An 18,127-nucleotide genomic window follows, 5' to 3' on the forward strand; every position below is an offset into this window, starting at 1 on the left:
TCTGTTCCTTATCCCCCTTCAGACCACCCTCTACTTTCTTTCACCTCTGCACACACTCTTGGGCTACCCCCGCCCCCACCCTGCAGGTCCACAGCAAATGAGTCTTTGTCTCTTGGCCTGCATCTTCCAACCTTGGAGTTAATTCCTGTGGTGTAGCAATTTCAGAGCTACAATTTCTGTAGAATCAGAAGTTACTTTCCAAGTTCCCAACTTTTTAGAAACATTCTTTGTAACTTACTGATGTTTTGTTCTCTCAGTTCCTGTATGCTAAGGTACTACTATGTGAGCCAGTCCACCCAAGATATTTTCCCTCTGTGATTGCCAGGGATCTCCAGTATCAGTTATGCTGTCCCTCCTCTCAGGACTCCCACCTTGAGCTTTACTCTTCTCAGCAAACTTGATCTGTTGTTCATGTAACTTTGTTTCAATGGTTGTCCCATCCCTTCCCATCAAGGCCAGAGCCTCTGTCCTCTATCTTTCACAACTTAAGGGCGCTAAACTGAGCTGAGCTATATCCTATAAAAGCTTCATGTACAGAAGCCACTTTGGTCCTGTGGTATTTGCTTCCTTATCCCCATGCTCAGAAACCTACCCAAACTAGCCATTTCTGGTTTTCCAGTCTTAATCTATTATTTTTCCAATCCTGGTTGAGGTTTGTTTTAGGTCTATAACTCAGTCTTGCTTCCATTATTCATCATCCTTCCCCCCCCCCCAACTTCAGATTTTCTCTCCTCTCATCTCCACGTGAACGCATGAGTTCTTTCACATTCCTTACTTAGCGTACAGTTTCCAGGCCATCTATTTCCAGTCTACCACAAATTAAAGCATAGAAAGTCCTTACAGGACTGGGATGAGACTCAATGGTAAAGCACTTGCCTAGCATGCAGAGGCCCCGGTTTCAAGGCCTCATGCTGGAAAATAAAAAGCTCTAATAATTAGTTCATGTGTGTGTGTGAGTGTGGTGTATATGTACACATTTAAAGTGGAAAAAGGAATATAAGTAGAAAATAGAGGTCCAACCTTGTTGGGGTTAGCAGGGAGAAGAGCATTAGAAACTCCCAGCTGTTCTTGTTAATATGTTGAAAGTATCTCACACTGCAAACCATATCTGCCTCATTTTCCCACACAGCTTAAACAAAGAAGAGCCTTGATGTTTATTGAGGATTTAGATAACTACTTCCCTGTTAAGAAGAGATTTTTAAAATTGTGTTTTCATTATGACTCCATCTCCATTTATTGATCAAGGGATTTCTTGCCTCACTTAACTCTATAATCTGTTGCTCAGATTAAGAAAATGTGAAAACTATTGTTTGGTAGCATGAGTACAGATTTTAAAGTGATACTTGGAGTCTGGATGATTCAAATAATACAATGCAAGAAAAGCAACAAATTGAACATGCAGAACATGTTTTTATGTTTTATTCTTTTCATGGACTGAACATCCAGTGAAATGATTCGGATTAAATGTTTTGTAGATGTGCTCTGTTATAAAAGAAGGGACTTCCTAGTGCAGACACATCCAACAGAAAGCACTAAATCAAGAGATAGGAAACCATATATGTAAAAAGCCCTTAATAAACAATTGTATAAGCCATTGTTCATTTCAACACATTTTCAGCACCTATTATGTTCCTTTTTTAATGTAAGAACAATGCTTATATCAAAACAGGATAATAAGTTCTCAGGTATTTGGAGCAGAAAAGTGCCTTTATTTTGGTTTTTCCTTTCTTACAACTACCACTACCTCATATAGAGCTCTGCACATAAATTTTTTGGATGAAAGACCTGTATGTTCACTGTTTATCTTCTACCCTCTACTTTGCAGCCTGTTGGCCACTTGATTCCTCCTTAATTCTTTCTCCTGAGAATTACTAGGGAAGAGAAAGGTGAACCTCAGGTCAGTCAGGCATGCTTAGCCATAGAAGCAGTTCAATCTCAGTACAATAAACTTGAAAGACCTGTTCAAATTCTTTTGTTATTTCCGTTCTATCCAATTGGTTGAACAGCCCTGTTGATTAAAGCATGGCCATCCTCAAGGATGATATTTTGGTTCTTAATAGTAACCGAAACATAATTGCCCTGTCTCTAGATTTTATAGGAAATTAAATTCACTGCAAGAATCTAACTGGAGGTCAAAGAAAAGAGAACCATAACTTACTCAATTTTGATTACATGAAAGAATCTGAACTGAGCACTTTACATTGCTTATTTCTTATCATTTATAGCTGCGCAGAAAAAAATATACCCACTGTATAGATGTTGAAACTGAGGCTTAGGTATTCTGATCAGTCTCTCAATTTGTAAGAGAAACCCTAGCTAACAGCCTCCAAAGCACAAGCCCATCACAAAGTAGGATTTGGAGACTGCTGGCAGTTTTTACTATTCTATGCTGTCCATAACTACTAGGGGTAATTTGAAAGCCGACCCCATGTTCCTTTCAAAAATCTTTTAAGAAGTTTGCTGCAGGAACTTCATGGATAATTCGAGAAACAAAATTTTTTGTGTGTGGAATAAAAACTGTATTTCAATTTTTTTTTCTTTGCTTAACAAGAACCCTCATAGAACGGACATGTCTTCAGATTGGCCTATGCGGACTACTGAGGAAATCGTGACAACATTATGACATTTTGGCCTAAGATGTTTAAGTGACAATGTAATAAGCAACTCAAGATTTGTGAGGCACAATGTGTGACACAGAAGTCCAACTGCTGGCCATTTTAACTTAAGGGCAGAAGGGCTCCCCGCTTTGCTTCTGCAAACCTCACCCCTCGCCCTCCACTAGGCGGGCGTCACCAGCTGCAGCCGCCCGCACCCCCGGTGCAAGGCAGCCGGCGCCTTTCCGCCCCCGCTCTGGGGGCCAAGGCCGACGCAGCCCCGACGCCTGGGCGCGCGCCCTAGGCACACGTGACGGTGTGGGGAGGGCAGTTTTCTTCCTCCCCTCCCCCTTCTGAAGTCCCGCCTCCTCCTGAGAGGTTACAGCTTTTTATTGCGCCACCAACAGAATGACCCCCGTCCAAGCCAATCAGAAATCCAGTCCTCAAGTAAGACCCGCCCTCAATTGGTCCTCAGGTTCCTTCCCGCTCACACCGGAGTCACTTCCGAAGAGAGAGAACCGCCATGAAGAGAGAAGGGGGTGCCGCCCACCTCTGTTCCGACAGCCTCCCCGAGTCCCAGCAACAAGACGGCAACCACACACCCAACTTCTCCAGTCACAGCTCATGCCGCCGTCGCCAGCGGCGCCGACATGACAAGGCGCTGCATGCCCGCTAGGCCAGGTTTCCCCTCATCCCCAGCCCCGGGGTCGTCGCCCCCGCGCTGCCATCTGAGACCCGGTAGTACCGCCCCTGCTGCAGCGGGAAAGAGAACAGAGAGTCCTGGGGACAGGTACCGTGCAGAGGGCTTGAGAAGGGGCCGGGTCGCGGGGGCAAGGGTATGAGGGTAGGACTACAGACGGCCGCTCTTCAGTTCCCGCCATCCTCCGCGAGCTCCGGGGCCTGGTAAACCCTCGCCCCGCCTCCGCGCGGGGGCTTCTGGGAATTGGAGTTTTCTTTTCTGTGGTTGGGGAGCTGCTCTTGGTCTAGTGACCACTAGCCTGGATGGCTACGGAGAGCCCGCCTTTGGTAGAACGCGAGTTTTGTCCTTTCGGAGAGCTTGGCTGGGGCCCTAACTCCTTGATGCATATTTAGGTCGTTTTCTGTACGTTCGCAGTTCTGATCTTGTTGGTTTAGTATGAACCTTTTTCTATATTGTGGGTGAAATTATGTAAGATGTGACGAAAAAAACCCACGAATTACTTTATAGTCCAGTGTATACGACAATTCATACCTTTAAAAAAGAGCATGCAGATTTGGAATGTGATTGTTTTCTCTTTCAGTTACTTTGTGCCTCTCTCCAAGAGGCCAATTTTTTTTTGTAAAGATTGGGAGCTATGTAATGAGATGGGGAGTTTTATCAAATGACATCCTCTGACAATAAAACATACTTAAATTCTCTACGAACTTGGTACTGTCTTTTATTTTAAGTTTAAAAGCTTGTAACGATTTTAACAGTAAATTCATGGTCTGATATTGTGGTACAGATCCACAATCCCTTGTCTTAATCTGAAAGCCAGCAAGTTAAGAAAATGAAACGTTTTCGTTAAGTTTTGACACCACATCTTATTTGGCAATCAACCTTACCGGAACTAATATAAGGCTATTTATGGACTTTATTCCATTAAGTGTGAATATTAATAAGTTTTGCTGGAGAAATATTAATGTGCTTGATTACAGGTTGCAGCACTGGAAGCCACTGGGGACTTTGTATAATACATCAAATTATGTCCTTTTTAAAATCCAATAAAACACCCATTTGGCTTCAAAAGTTTCAGATAAGGGTTTGTGAAGCTGTTAAAAAAATTTTTTTTAACCAGTTATTTATATATAAATAAGTAGTGGACACTTCTGTGCCGATGAGCTAAGGGAACTATTATCTCTTGAAAGTTACATTCATGGTATTTTTACAGGTTACTCATGTTTTATCCAAAGTCATTTTTGTCTTACTAATGTATTCATTGAAAAGGAGCCTGAGATCTAATATTTTAGGGGAAAGATACAATGTTATGTTTAGTAATTAAGATAAAACATATTTAATATATCTTGTTTTGAATTAGCTGTTTCTGGGTTTTTTTGCATCTCTCCTCCACCAGTAACAAGGAATCATGTTTCTCCCCTTTTAGACCCTCTATCTTTTCTTTCTTTACTCTGTGGTAAAATTTACCTAATACAGTTTATTTTCTGTAAATAAATGCATATATTCCTCCATAACCTGTCACTCATATTCATCTCATAACCACTTAGGTTTTCCACCAATACCTCAAAATAAATATGGTGGACCTTCTCAGTAAACCAGCAAAGGTGTACTTTTTGTTCTAACGTGACCAATAAAGTGTACAAGGTTAACCTTGGGTTTGAGTTGTTCAGGTTTTCACCGAGTAGTCCATCTTCATAGTGTATAAGTGTTTAGAGAAACTGGTAGTCTATGCTTATTTTCTTTCAGCAAAATGAATACATTTTAGCAAAATTTGCCAGAAGTTTTTGTTGTTCTGGTATGGGGAATTGAAACCTGGGGTGCTTCATTATGAGCTGCATGTCCAAACTTTTTAAACCAGAGGCACTCTACCACTGAGCTACTTCCCCAGTAGCTTTTTTTTTTTTTTTGAGACAGCGTCTCTCTAAGTTGCCTAGGCTGATTTGAACTTGTGATCCTCCTGCTTTAGCTTTCTGAGTATCTAAAATTACAAGCATGTGCCACCATACCTGACCAGAAACTTAATTTTTTTGCTCTGCATATATCATCTCCGGCCCACCGCCCCCCCCACCCCCGTTTTTTTTTTGTGTGTGGTGCTGGGGATTGAACTTGTGCATGCTGGGCAAGCACTCTACCAAATGAGCCACATCCCCAGTCCCAACATCCTCCTTTTTGTATCTCTAAATATGTGAACAAATCAGAACACAAATTCTGGCAATATAGTCCTATTTCATTTTGTGCCTAATTTAAGATACAGAAGTCACTAAAAATTAAGCAATTTGTTTTTTGTTATTTTTTACCTATTAACTTTCATTTCTTCTTGTTTTGCTTTTTTCTTGGTGTTATTTTTGAGAATATCCTAAGGATTCTTAGATGATAAAATAAAAAAATTTGAAACACTAGTTGTAAAGTCTACAATTTTTGCTATTGACTCCTTACTGTAGTGTATAAAGAGAGTAGTATGAGCTTAGTACTTGATTCTTTCTGCCTTTGCCTAGCACATTCTTCTTCAATTCTAAATACCGAAAAAGTTGAAATAAACATTCTTTAACAACTACCTCCCCAGATCAACCAGATCACTCATACTACCATCCTACCATTTGCTTTCTTCTCTCATTGTGAGATTCTGTTTAGGTTTTAGTTCATTTTTACAATCTACATTTTTCATTTGGATTTTTGAGTGCTATTTTGTATGAATCACTAGAGAATACCAGTAAACAGAATAAGATGCCTATCCCTATGATCTTCCATTCTACTGAGTATCAATCAGTACTAACAAGCACTCTACACCAATTCTCTGGACTTACACTCTAATCTTACTACTTTAATAATACTGTAGATTATATAGATCTTAGTAGTTTTAAGCTCATGTAGAGTGATGAATTTTCAATAATTTTTCAGCTTAGCAAAGCATGATTGCCATATTTAAACCAGATAGTGAAATCTAGCTAATATTCTATAAATCTAACATTTTTCATTTAATCTGAATTTTTGAGATTTTTAATATTTGCTTATGTGATACCATATTAGTTATGCTTTTATTTTCAGGAAGCAGTCAATTATAGATTTCTTCAAACAAGCTTCAAAACAAGGTATGTATACTGTTAATACTTTTGGGGGGGCTATTTTGGAGGTTAAGAGAGAGATGGGTTCAATTTTAAACCTACTCTAAACTTTGATTAAACAGTGTTCAAAATTGAAAATAATAATGTTTTAATGAGATACAGTTTTTTTAAACAAAGGTAAACAAGTTCTAAACAGTCTTTTTGCTTTTATACATTCTTGCGTTATACCATAAAATGTGTATTTTTACCCATATATTATTTGTTTGATAATTTTTGTGATAACTAATGCATTTAAGTATTTTTAACTTTGATAATTAAGATAAATATAAAGCATCAGTTGTGTTATTTTTAATGTGTTTTAATTGGCTATTCAGATAGACATATGTTGGATTCTCCACAAAAATCAAACATCAAATATGGAGGAAGTGGATTGTCCATCACTGGGACAGAGCAATTTGAAAGGAAACCATCCTCACCAAAAAAATCTAAACCCAAAAGGGTGTCATCAGAGAAAAGTCCTATTTTAGAAGTTCTCATGAAAGGTGTTAATAAAGAGCATCATAAAGATCATGATGTACATGAGTCACGTCGACCTTGTGTGTCACTAGGCTCCAAATATTTATCCAAAGGAACAAATATCTATGTTCCTTCTTCATATCGCTTGTCAAAAGAGATGAAGTCACTAAAGAAAAAACATCGGTCTCCAGAGAGAAGGAAATCACTGTTCACTCATGAAAATAGCAGGGAGAAGAATGATAGAGATCGAGGAAAGGCAAATTCAGACTCTAAAAAGCAGGCCATGGTGAGAGAAGCTGAAATCTTCAAGAATGGCTCCAGAAGTCTTAGTAGCCGGAGCAGCCTATCCAGACACCACCCAGGAGAAAGCCCATTAGGAGCTAAGTTCCAGTTGTCACTAGCTTCTTACTGCAGAGAACGGGAGCTGAAGAGGTTGAGAAAGGAGCAAATGGAGCAAAAAATCAACTCAGAAAATTCTTTCTCTGAAGCAAGCAGTCTTTCCTTAAAATCTTCTAGCGTGGGAAGAAAATGTACACCGAGGCAGGAACAAAGTAAACATAATGATGTCATACCTGGAAAAAGTAATCTTTCAAATCTGGTATGTGCGATAATTACTGAACTAGTTTTCCCACTACTGTATCAAAGTATTTAATAATTGTGATGTGTTAATTTTTTTTCTTTAAATATTTGTTTTTAGTTACAGGTGGACACAATATCTTTACGTGGTGCTGAGGATCAAACCCAGTGTGCCTCACGCATGCTAGGCAATCGCTCTACCTTTAAGCCACAATCCTAGCCCTATATATGTTGATGTTTTTAAGGAGATACTGATACACAGTTTGTGTAGAAGCTGTTTTCATTCGTTTCTTCCAACGGTCCTTCATTAAATTCTTCCCTTAATTTTTTCAGACCAGGAACAAAGATCTTTTTAAGGAAAGTAGCATTTTTTGAACTTTTAGGCAAGTAAAGCTGTTTTTAAGTTAGGATATGCTGAAGGGAGTTATTCAAGGAGTAGCAAATCAAAGACAACAGAAAATGGTTTAGAGCACTGATTCTCAGAATGTCCCCTGGAGCAGGTGCAGAATTACCTGGGAACTTGTAGGAATGCAGTCTCAGATCCTACCCCAGGCCCACTAAAATAAAAAACTGTGGATATAAAAGCCCAGCAGTCTTCAATTAATGAGCCTTCCAGATGCACCTTAAAGTTTAAGAAGCAGTGGTTTAGATTTTATATTGTGTATGGGTCTTGGAAAACAGATGATGAGGATGATTTGAAAATTGTCCACATTCATCTTATCTCAGATTTTTCTTTTCTACGTAGAGTGAATTTAGATTAGCATAAAAGCTATACCTTTCTCCAGAAAAAGTCAAGTTGTTAATTTCAGAGTGCTTCTCACAGAGCAAATAAAGAAAAGTCAGATGTCAAAATGGAATATTGATAAGTTGAACTTTTAAAACCAGACAGGCCACAAATAAACTATGACATTCCAGGAATAAATAGAGATTGTTGCTTTGTGCATTACTGTTTGCAAGAAGTTTGTTGTCTTTATCAGTGAGATTTGTTAATGGTCAACATAAGTAAGATTTGGACCGTTTTTATAGATTTCAGTGTTTGGTGGTACTTTAGACCTTAAACAGAAGTATCAAAGAGTATATTATATTTTTGTAATATAAATGCCCTACTTTTTATTTATTTAGCTCTCAGTAGTAGAGCTCTTGCCTGCTATGCTGAAACCCTAGGTAAAGCAAAAGCTCTACCTTGAGCTACATCCCCACACATACCTTCATTTTAAATCTTAAGATCTTTAAACATTTTATTTAGAACTTAGATGTTATCTCCAAATACAGATATTTCCTTTATTTCCTAACATGTAAAATCTATGTTTTAAATGTTAGGAAGAAAAGTTCATATTTATCGTCCCAATTTCCTAATTATTTTTTTTTCATTTTCCAAATAGGAAAATGGACATCTCTCAAGAAAAAGATCCTCTTCTGATTCATGGGAACCTAATTCAGGTAGAATCAAATTTAAATTTGCAAATTATTAGATAAATTTGCAGCTTAGTGGTACTGCTTTTTAAACAAATCTGCCTAAATATTCAGTTCCCTAAGTGTTTCAGGTTAATTAATTAAGATTTTGGTAAAATTATATTAAAAAAAGAATAGTCCTTGAATTTAGCATGCATGATCTGGTTCCTCTTGACAGTTCTCTCTCCACAGTCAGTTCTAACAATGTGTATCTCATTAGTATTCAGTGTTCTATTTCTGAATCCCTGGATACATCAAGAAGCTTAATCCTATATTCTTGGAATTGTGATGGTGGTGGGGGGGGCTTGGTGTTATGTTGAAGATACTTTATATAGGGTTGAAACTACTAATCATGATTCAAAATAGTGTTTCTTAATTTTTTAGATACAAACATGCCTTTTAAATATCAATTTTCAAGGACATTTTTAAGATAAGTGTTCTGTATCTAAAAGTACTAAAAGTATCTACTGACTGAGAAAACGCATAGTTACTGTTAACTCAGTAATTTTTAAAGTATCTTTTTTTGACTAAAAAATAGAACATTAGAATTCAACCCTGTAGAAATATATGACACGGAAAATGAAAGTCTACCAGAAATAATAACTGACAATAAAACTTGGTATATCAAGTTTTTTCCCTACTGTAAGTGCAAACTTTGAAAACTGAACTTTAGATTCTATTCAGTAAGATACAATGGGTATGATGATAATAGTTAACATTTATTGAGCACTGACTGTGTGCCAGACCTTATTCTTTGTGAAATTAAAAATACAAATGGACTAGTGGCGTTGGAGGCTAAAGCAGGAGGATCATGAGTTCAAAGCCAGCCTCAGCAAAAGCGAGGCTAAGCAACTCAGTGAAGCCCCTTTCTCTAAATAAAATACAAAATAGGGCTGGGGATGTGGCTCAGTGCCCCTGAGTTTAATCCTCCATACCCTCAAAAAATTACAAATGGAGCTTGGCACGTTGGCATACACCTGTAAATCACAGTGGCTCAAGAGGCTCAGGCAGGAAGATTGCAAGTCAGTCTGAGCAATTTAGTGAGACTTGAAGCAACTTAGTGAGACCATGTCTCAAAATGAAAAATAAAAAGGTCTGGGTATGTGGCTCAGTGGGTAAGCACCCCTGGGCTCAATCCCCTGGTACCAAAAAACCCCCCCAAAACAAACAAAACAAACCAAACAAATGGTATGTCTTGTCTGTCTTACTGGTATTCCATTTATCATATGTGATAACATACAAAATCACATGATTATTATACTCACACAAGTATAAGAATTTTAGAAATGTTGGTAGAGTAGGCATTTAGCTTTTTGGTTCTCCAGGGCTTTGTCCTTTGGTTGCATTCTTGAGGTCAAATTTAATCCATCCCTAGTATCTTTGATAATTTATTAATAACCAATCTCCTATTAGTGAACATTGAATATTTTTTTATGAACTCAATCCCAAATCCCTTATTAATGTAAATTGGAACCAGGTCCAGCGATTTGGGAAGCTGAGGCAGGAGGATCACAAGTTCAAGGCCAGCCATAGCAACTTAGTGAGACCCTGTCTCCAAAAGGGCTGGAAATGTAGCTCAGTGACAGAACACTCTTGGGTTTGATTCAGTACTACAGAGAAAAGAAAAAAAAATTGGCTTTTTCCTTTTCTTAAAAACTCTCTTTGAATATTTTATATATTACCGGACACTGAAAAAAGTGTAAAACAGTCTATAGGCACTACAAGGAGTATCAAAAAAAAAAAAAACATGGAAATTTTGCAATTAATCTGCCCTTGAAATCTTACAAAAGGGGAGCCTACCTATAGTACCAGTTTATTTCCATCTAATTCTAGGTTTTTAAAAAAACTGACTTGCCCTAAACATTTTCTTTTTTTTTTTTTTTTTTTTTAAAAGAAAGAGTGGGGGAGAGAGAGAGAGAGAGAGAATTTTTTAATATTTATTTTTTAGTTCTCGGCTGACACAACATCTTTGTTTGTATGTGGTGCTGAGGATTGAACCCAGGGCTTCACACATGCCAAGCAAGCGCTGTACCACTGAGCCATAATTCCAGCCCCTAAATATTTTCTATAAACAGTTTGCATATCCTCTTGGATAAGTCCTCATTTTAATTCATTTTTGCCTATAAAGATCATATTTTCAAGATCACATTCTGTGGTGCTGGGCATCAGATAATATGTTATTTTGTGGGGACACAATGCAACCTATAACATGGCTAAAGACTAAAGGGATATATGGGGAAGAATAAATACTAATTAACTACTGAGGGGGAACATAGGTAAATTTATTTTTAAATGAGAAATTTAAATCTATAAGTCTGCCTTGCTGGATAGTGTCACATACCTTTAATCCAATGGCTCAGGAGGCTGAGGCAGGAAGATTGCAAGTTCAAGGCCAGCCTCAGCAATCTAGAGAGGTTGTAAGCAACTTAGCAAGACCCTGTAAATAAAACAATATATTATTTTTATTTTAAAACTAAAAAGCACTGGGAATGTGGCCCAAGGGTTAAGCATCCTAGGTTCAATCCCTGGTACCAAAAATTAATAACAACATAATAATCTATCTGCAACTACTTATCCTTTATATGTCTGAAGGTACTATACTTTTTTTTATTAATTTATTTTTGTAGTATTGGGGATTGCAAGTGCTCTACCACTGAGCCACATTCCCAGGTTGGTGCAATACTTTTAAATATAGAAGTGTTATTCTCTAACCAGGTAGTCCTGTACTTGAGAGAATATCCAAAGTGCTTTTAAAACCCTTTCATGGGTATAAGTATGGGTTTTTTATGTTTTAGGGAGTGGTGACTTTAATTCTACTAAGGTAGTGAATGTTTAATAGCCTTGAAATGAAAGTGACTGTTTGTTATTAGCTCTAAATTTCTTGGATACCAGTATCTATCAATTGATAAATAAATGGCTCTTTGCTCATTCCATATATGATGAATAATCTCAGCTTATAGAATTAAAACTTAAACATTTTTTCAGTGTATTCTAGATACTTAGTGAATAAGCTGAACTCAGGACAGTATACTTTTCACTAATCTGAAAAAAAATTATTTTTAGCAGGTTCTAAGAATAAATTCCCTGACAAGAGAAAAAGGAACTCTGTGGACTCAGATCTGAAAAGCACAAGAGAATCTGTAATACCGAAAGCAAAAGAGTCCGTCCTTGAGAAGCGTTCTGACGGACCACATCAGAGAGAAAAATTTATAAGACATATTGCACTGAAGACACCTGGTGGTGTGCTGCGCTTGGAAGATATATCCAAGGAACCAAATGATGAAACTGATCACTCCTCCACAAGCTTAGCACCTTCAAATTCTGGCTACCATTCTTCCAGGAATAGTGACCAAATCCGTGTGGCGAGTACCAAAGAGACTAAGATACAGAAACCCCACTTATCTTTACCTCAGGAAAAATCTACAATTAAAAAGGCTAGCAACCTTCAGAAAAATAAAACTGCTAGCTCTGTGACATCAAAAGAGACAAAACTTCTACCTTTGCTCTCCCATGTTCCAAGTGCTGGTTCTTCTCGGGTACCATTAAATGCTAAAAATTGCACTCTTCCAGTTCCTAAAAAAGATAAAGAGCGTTCCTCATCTAAAGAATGTTCTGGGCATTCTACAGAATCCTCCAAACACAAGGAACACAAAGCAAAGACTAATAAGGCTGATTCTAATGTATCTTCAGGGAAAATTACTGGGGGATCTTTACGTTCAGAATGTGGCACTTCTACAAAGTCTCCCCCAGCTGCTTTGGAAGTTGTGCCATGTATCCCAAGCCCTACAGAACCTTCAGATAAAGCCCCTTCAGATAAAGAGAGTTCAGGAAATTCCAATGCAGGTAGCAGTGCACTGAAAAGAAAATTAAGGGGTGATTTTGATAGTGATGAAGAAAGTTTAGGTTATAACCTAGACAGTGATGAGGAAGAGGAAACCTTAAAATCACTGGAAGAAATAATGGCTTTGAACTTCAGTCAGACTCCTGCAACTTCAGGAAAGCCTCCTGCTCTTTCTAAGGGGCTTAGATCTCAGTCATCAGACTATACAGTAAGTAGTTCTGTGACATTTATAATTTTACTTGAAAAGATGGATTAGTGAAGGAAGATAGGTTGTTAAAACTTACTTTAAAATTCAATATTTATTATAACTCCTAGTTAGACCAAAACTAGTATAATTCTTGTTTAGTAATTGAGTTTCCCATATCTTTAGTTTTATTACTGTTAATCAGTGGTCTCCAAGCTTATTTGATCACACTTTTTTAGTAAAAAAAAAATTTGAGCATGTACCCCAACATATATATGTATACTGATAGATTATATACATGTACCACTATAATAATATTGTGTACTTTCTAAAGCATATGCAAAAACAGAATTTAAAAAGAAAAAAAATAAGTATTTTCCTATTAAAGTTATATAGAAGTTACTATAGAGTAAGTTCTATTGGAGTTTCTATAGAAGTTCCATATAAATAGAAGTTCTATTATTTTCTTCCTGCACCCAATGGATCACCTTGCACACCCCCTGCTTTGGAGACCACTGCTGTAAATGAAGGTAGAGTGTAGAAATGTTGTTAATTGTGGTGTGCAATTTTATTTATAAATTGCTTCATTCTATCTTGGGAGTAAGCTGAATTCTAAGATGTCTGTAAAATTTGGTGGGGAAGGTGTTTATATTCCATGGTAACACCTAAAGATTAGTTTGGTTTCACTAAAATAAAACTTAGAAGTAAAGATAGGGTAACTGTAGAGCCTTTGGGTGTTTACAATCAGATCCTAAGGCTAGCAGGGTTTTATAAGCCATGCCTTTCCTAATAGATGATAAAAGCAAATTGCCTGCAGTATAAAATACTAGATTTAAAGCATGAAAATTCTCCTTTAAGAAAGGTCTTACCCTGGCCTTTGTTATTGAAATAGAAAGTAATCTTTAGTACTCAGAATAGCTTAAAACACCTCAGATCTTCTATGAAGATATGTTGTAAAGGATTTCTGAATTTTCTTCTTGTTTTAGGAGTATGTTCATAGTGGAACTTATACAAATACTTTAGATCGTCTAGTGAAAGAGATGGAAGACTCACAAAGGTTAGTTAGCATCATGATTAATTTACTAAATGTAACATACTATTGTTTGTGTGACCGCCTTTTAATCTGCCTTTTAAGAAAAAATAGCGTACATGCTGTGTTAGTACCTTTATAACAACAGTTCTATGTGAGCTGTGTTAGAAATAAGATGGGTTCTCTTGTTCATAGGCTGGATCAAAAGATCCAGGTATTGCAGGGCTGGGGATGTAACTCAGTGGTAGAGTATGTGCCTAGCATGCCCTGGCCCTGCATTCGATCCCCAGCACCACCAAAAAAATAGTAGTACAGAAATAGGAAGTTCGGGGCTGGTATGTTGTTTTCACTATATTTGTTTGTATATTTGTTTTCACTATCTTTGCACCTCATTGCTTCAGGTATTAATGTTCTAATTTCCCCAAATCCCATACAACATTAGAATTATTTTGTCCATCAGATAATTGTAGAGTTAGGCCAACANAAAAAAAAAAAAAAAAAAAAAAATCCAGATTTTTATAGTTTATTGTATATACATTAACTAATAGATCCCATTCAGCTTATCAGTAGTATCTGATAATGGAAATTCTTAATCAAAAGAATGGATAGAATTTATTTTGAAGTGTACAGTAGTTCAGTTCATTTAAGTACATTGACATTGTTTTGCAAACATTGGCGCCATCCAGCTCCAAACTTTTTTCATCTTCCCAAACTGAAACTATACCCAGGAAACTAATTGTCCATATTTCCCCTCTGCCCTTGGCAACTACCATCCTATTTTCTGTTTTTATGAAATGGACTGTCTAGCTAGGTATTTCATAAAAGGAGGATCATACAGTGTTTGTCCTTTTATGACTGATTTATTTCACTTGGTGTAATACCTTCATTGTTCATTGATGGTGAAGAATGTGTCCAAATTTCCTTCTTTTTAAGGTCAGTTATTCTATTGTATTATGTATAGATCATATTTTGTTTATCTATTCATTTGTCAATGGCCACATGTTATATCCACTTTTTGGCTATTGTGAGTAATGTTGCTGTGAACATGAATGTACATGTATCTTATGTTCCTGCTTTTAGTTCTTTCATGTATATATCCTAAGTTGACTTGCTGAATCATAAGGTAATTGTTTCATTAGGGGGGAACTGCCACACTGCTTTCCACCTGCAATGCATAAAGCTTTCCTATTTCCACATAGTCTAATTATTTTTTCATTTTGGATAACAGCCATACTAATGGGTTTGAAATGGTAACCCCTTATGATTTTGGTTTGTGCTTCTCTCATGACTAAAGATGTTAAATACCTTTTCATGTGCTATTGAGCCTTTGCATAGTTTCTTTGGAGAAATACCTGTTCAGATCCTTTGCCTATTTTTAATTAGATTATTTCATGTTTTTGTGATTCACACAGGAAAAATGAACATTAGTATGTTCACCAACTCCAAGCTTTGAGGTCAATAACCAGACATGGTATTTCTACATCAAAGTTACTCTTGAATAGCTGCAGCATTATGATGAACATCCCTCCTCTCCGTTGCCTACCTCCCACAAATCAGAAAGTTGAGGATCATAATTTTTTCTAATGAAATTTATGTGACTAGATAGAGACCTGTTGTTGCTAATGAGAGAGGGGAAATACATTCCTTATTAATTCAGGGAATATCCATGAATCCAGAGCACGTCACTTAAAAGTTCAGCTGACTTGCCAGACATGGTGGGGCACACCTATAATCCCAATTTCTCAAGAAGCTGGGGCAGCTGAGGCAAGAGGATCACAAGTTCAAAGCCAGCCTTAGCAACTTAGTGATGCCCTGTCTCAAAATAAAAAGGGCTGGGGATATGGCTCAGTGGTTAAATGCCCCTGGGTTCAGTCCCCAGTACCAAAAATAAATAAATAAATAAGCAAGCTGACTTGATAACATAGAAGTTGGTATATATGTATCTCAAATTTGATAACCAAATAGCTAATTATAGGAATTATGGATAATTAGCAGATCAAAAGTTTTTCTCTCTCTGAATTTAATTAGAGAAATTGTCTCTTATAAAGTTCTTTAAATGTTTTGTGAACTTATAGGATGAATCTAAAGTTGTTTGGTTGGGTTTTGGCGTCAGGGGTTGAACCCAGGGTGCTTAATCACCAAGTGACATTCCCATCCCTTATTATTTTTTATTTTGAGTCAGGGTCTCACTAAGGGGATGGCTTAGGATGGCTCAGTTGCTGAAGCTGTCTTTGAACTTGCAATCCTTCTGCCTCAGTCTCCCAAGTGCTGGTTTATCATCACAATACCTAACCCTTACTAAGCACTTAGTACATTACGGTAGTAAGATGTATTAAAGCTTTCTTTTTTTTTTTGTTGGTACTAGGGATTGAAGCCAGGATGTTTTACCATGGCGCTACATCCCTACTCCTTTTTATATTTCGAGACAATTTTTTGTTAAATAGCTGAAGCTGGCCTTGAACTTGCAATCATCCTGCCCCAGATTACAGGCATTTACCACCAATAACTGGCTGAAGTCACTTATTAAAAATTGAGCATTGCTCATAAAGAGAGGTAGATATAGTCAATCTGATTTGACTTTTAAGTGGTTGGGATTTTTTTTCTCTAAAATGGATAATAAGAAAACTACTACATGGGGTTGTTGTGAGAATTAAGGGTTAATACAGCTGGGCATGGTGGCACACACCTATAATTCCAGCAATTTAGGCATTTGGGGCAGGATGATTGCAAGTTCAAGGCCAGCTTCAGCTATTTAACAAAAATTTGTCTTGAAATGTAAAAGGAGTAGGGATGTAGCGCCATGGTAAAACACTCCTGGCTTCAATCCCGTACCCAAAAAAAAAGAAAGAAAGTTTTCATACATCTTACTAATCGTAATGTAGTAAGTGCTTATTAAGGGTTAGGTATTGTGATGACAACCATGATGACAACAAAAACGGCCCTCGAAAAATTGTTAACATTATCTGGGGTTGCTCAGGTTTGTAATTCCAGCTACTCAGGGGCCTGAGATAGGATTGCAAGTGCTAGGCTAGCTTGGGCAATTTAGCAAGACCTTGTTTCAAAATTTAAAAAAGTAAAATTGGCTGAGTGTGTAGCTTAGTGTTAGAGCATCTCTGGTTTAAATCCCTAGTGCCACAAAAACAGTTGTCTACTGGGCATCAAATGAGTATTAAAAGATTAGAGAAGATAATCAAATTAACAATGTTCATTCTTTGCCATTTTTTTTTTTAATTTTTTAGTTTTAGGTGGACACAACATCTTTATTTTATTTTTATGTGGTGCTGAGGATCGAACCCAGCGCCCTGCGCATGCCAGGCAAGCGCGCTACCGCTTGAGCCACATCCCCAGCCCTCTTTGCCATTTTTCTTTTCTGAATCTCCAAAATAATTTGGACAGGTCATTCTTAAAAGTCCTTTGCTATAAAGAAATATTGAAGTCTTTTTTGTAGGGACTGGGGTTGTAGCTTGCCTAGCACGCTCGAGGCACTGGATTCTATCCTCAGCACCACATAAAAATAAAATAGTTTTTAAAAATTTTTTTAAAAAATCTTTTTTGTAATGGAACACTGTTCTGATAATTATGCCAATTGTTGCATAAAAGCTTAATACCTAAAGTAGACTTTCTTTGTCTTAGGAAAAATGGTGTACTGTTTTAAACATCATAATATATTTGGGAGACATGATTTGATCTATAGTATAACAGGATAAGGTAATAGGGTACTTAATAACATTTTTCCTTGATACTACTTTTAGATTGATATCAGGTAAAGTTTTCAGGGGCTTTTTGTTTTTTTTAGAGTAATCTATTTATCAGAGCATTGTTTTAATTATCAGGCTAGATGAACTGCAGAAGCAACTACAAGAAGACATAAGGCAGGGCCGAGGCATTAAATCACCAATCAGAATCGGAGATCAAGACAGTACAGATGATGAGGATGGCCTCTTGGAAGAGCACAGGTACATTTCTCATTATATGTGCCCTATTAAGTTTTTAGATTTTTTTAAAATTTAATTTTTTTGGTATCAGGGATTAAACCTAGGGGTGCTTAACCACTGAGCCACATCCCCACCACTCTTTTATTTTTTTATTTTGAAACAGAGTCTCACTAAAAGTTGCTTAGGGTCTCACTAAGTTGCCGAGGCCGGCTTTGTACTTGAGATCTTCCTGCCTCAGCC

The 18,127-nt window shown here is 37.1% G+C and overlaps 1 protein-coding gene across 5 annotated transcripts in view; it reads left to right on the top strand.

Annotated features, from left to right (window-relative positions):
• Positions 1-3,059: 3,059 nt before the first annotated feature.
• Positions 3,060-18,127, top strand: part of Slf2 (SMC5-SMC6 complex localization factor 2) — a 47,985-nt gene continuing 32,917 nt past the window's right edge. For 2 of the 5 annotated variants that reach the window (XM_015494668.2, XM_048807170.1), the window contains exons 1-7: positions 3,061-3,384; positions 6,337-6,380; positions 6,728-7,467; positions 8,828-8,885; positions 11,961-12,946; positions 13,909-13,979; positions 17,786-17,908. In XM_015494668.2, coding sequence (XP_015350154.1) covers positions 3,245-3,384; positions 6,337-6,380; positions 6,728-7,467; positions 8,828-8,885; positions 11,961-12,946; positions 13,909-13,979; positions 17,786-17,908 — 2,162 coding nt within the window. In that variant the 5' untranslated portion in view covers positions 3,061-3,244. Of the gene's footprint in view, positions 3,385-6,336; positions 6,381-6,727; positions 7,468-8,827; positions 8,886-11,960; positions 12,947-12,988; positions 13,453-13,908; positions 13,980-17,785; positions 17,909-18,127 lie in introns of those variants that run through there. The other 3 variants (XM_048807169.1, XM_015494669.2, XM_048807171.1) reach the window with 3 other exon arrangements.

Source organism: Marmota marmota, unplaced genomic scaffold (assembly GCF_001458135.2).
Source record: "Marmota marmota marmota unplaced genomic scaffold, marMar, whole genome shotgun sequence".
NCBI lineage: Eukaryota > Metazoa > Chordata > Mammalia > Rodentia > Sciuridae > Marmota > Marmota marmota.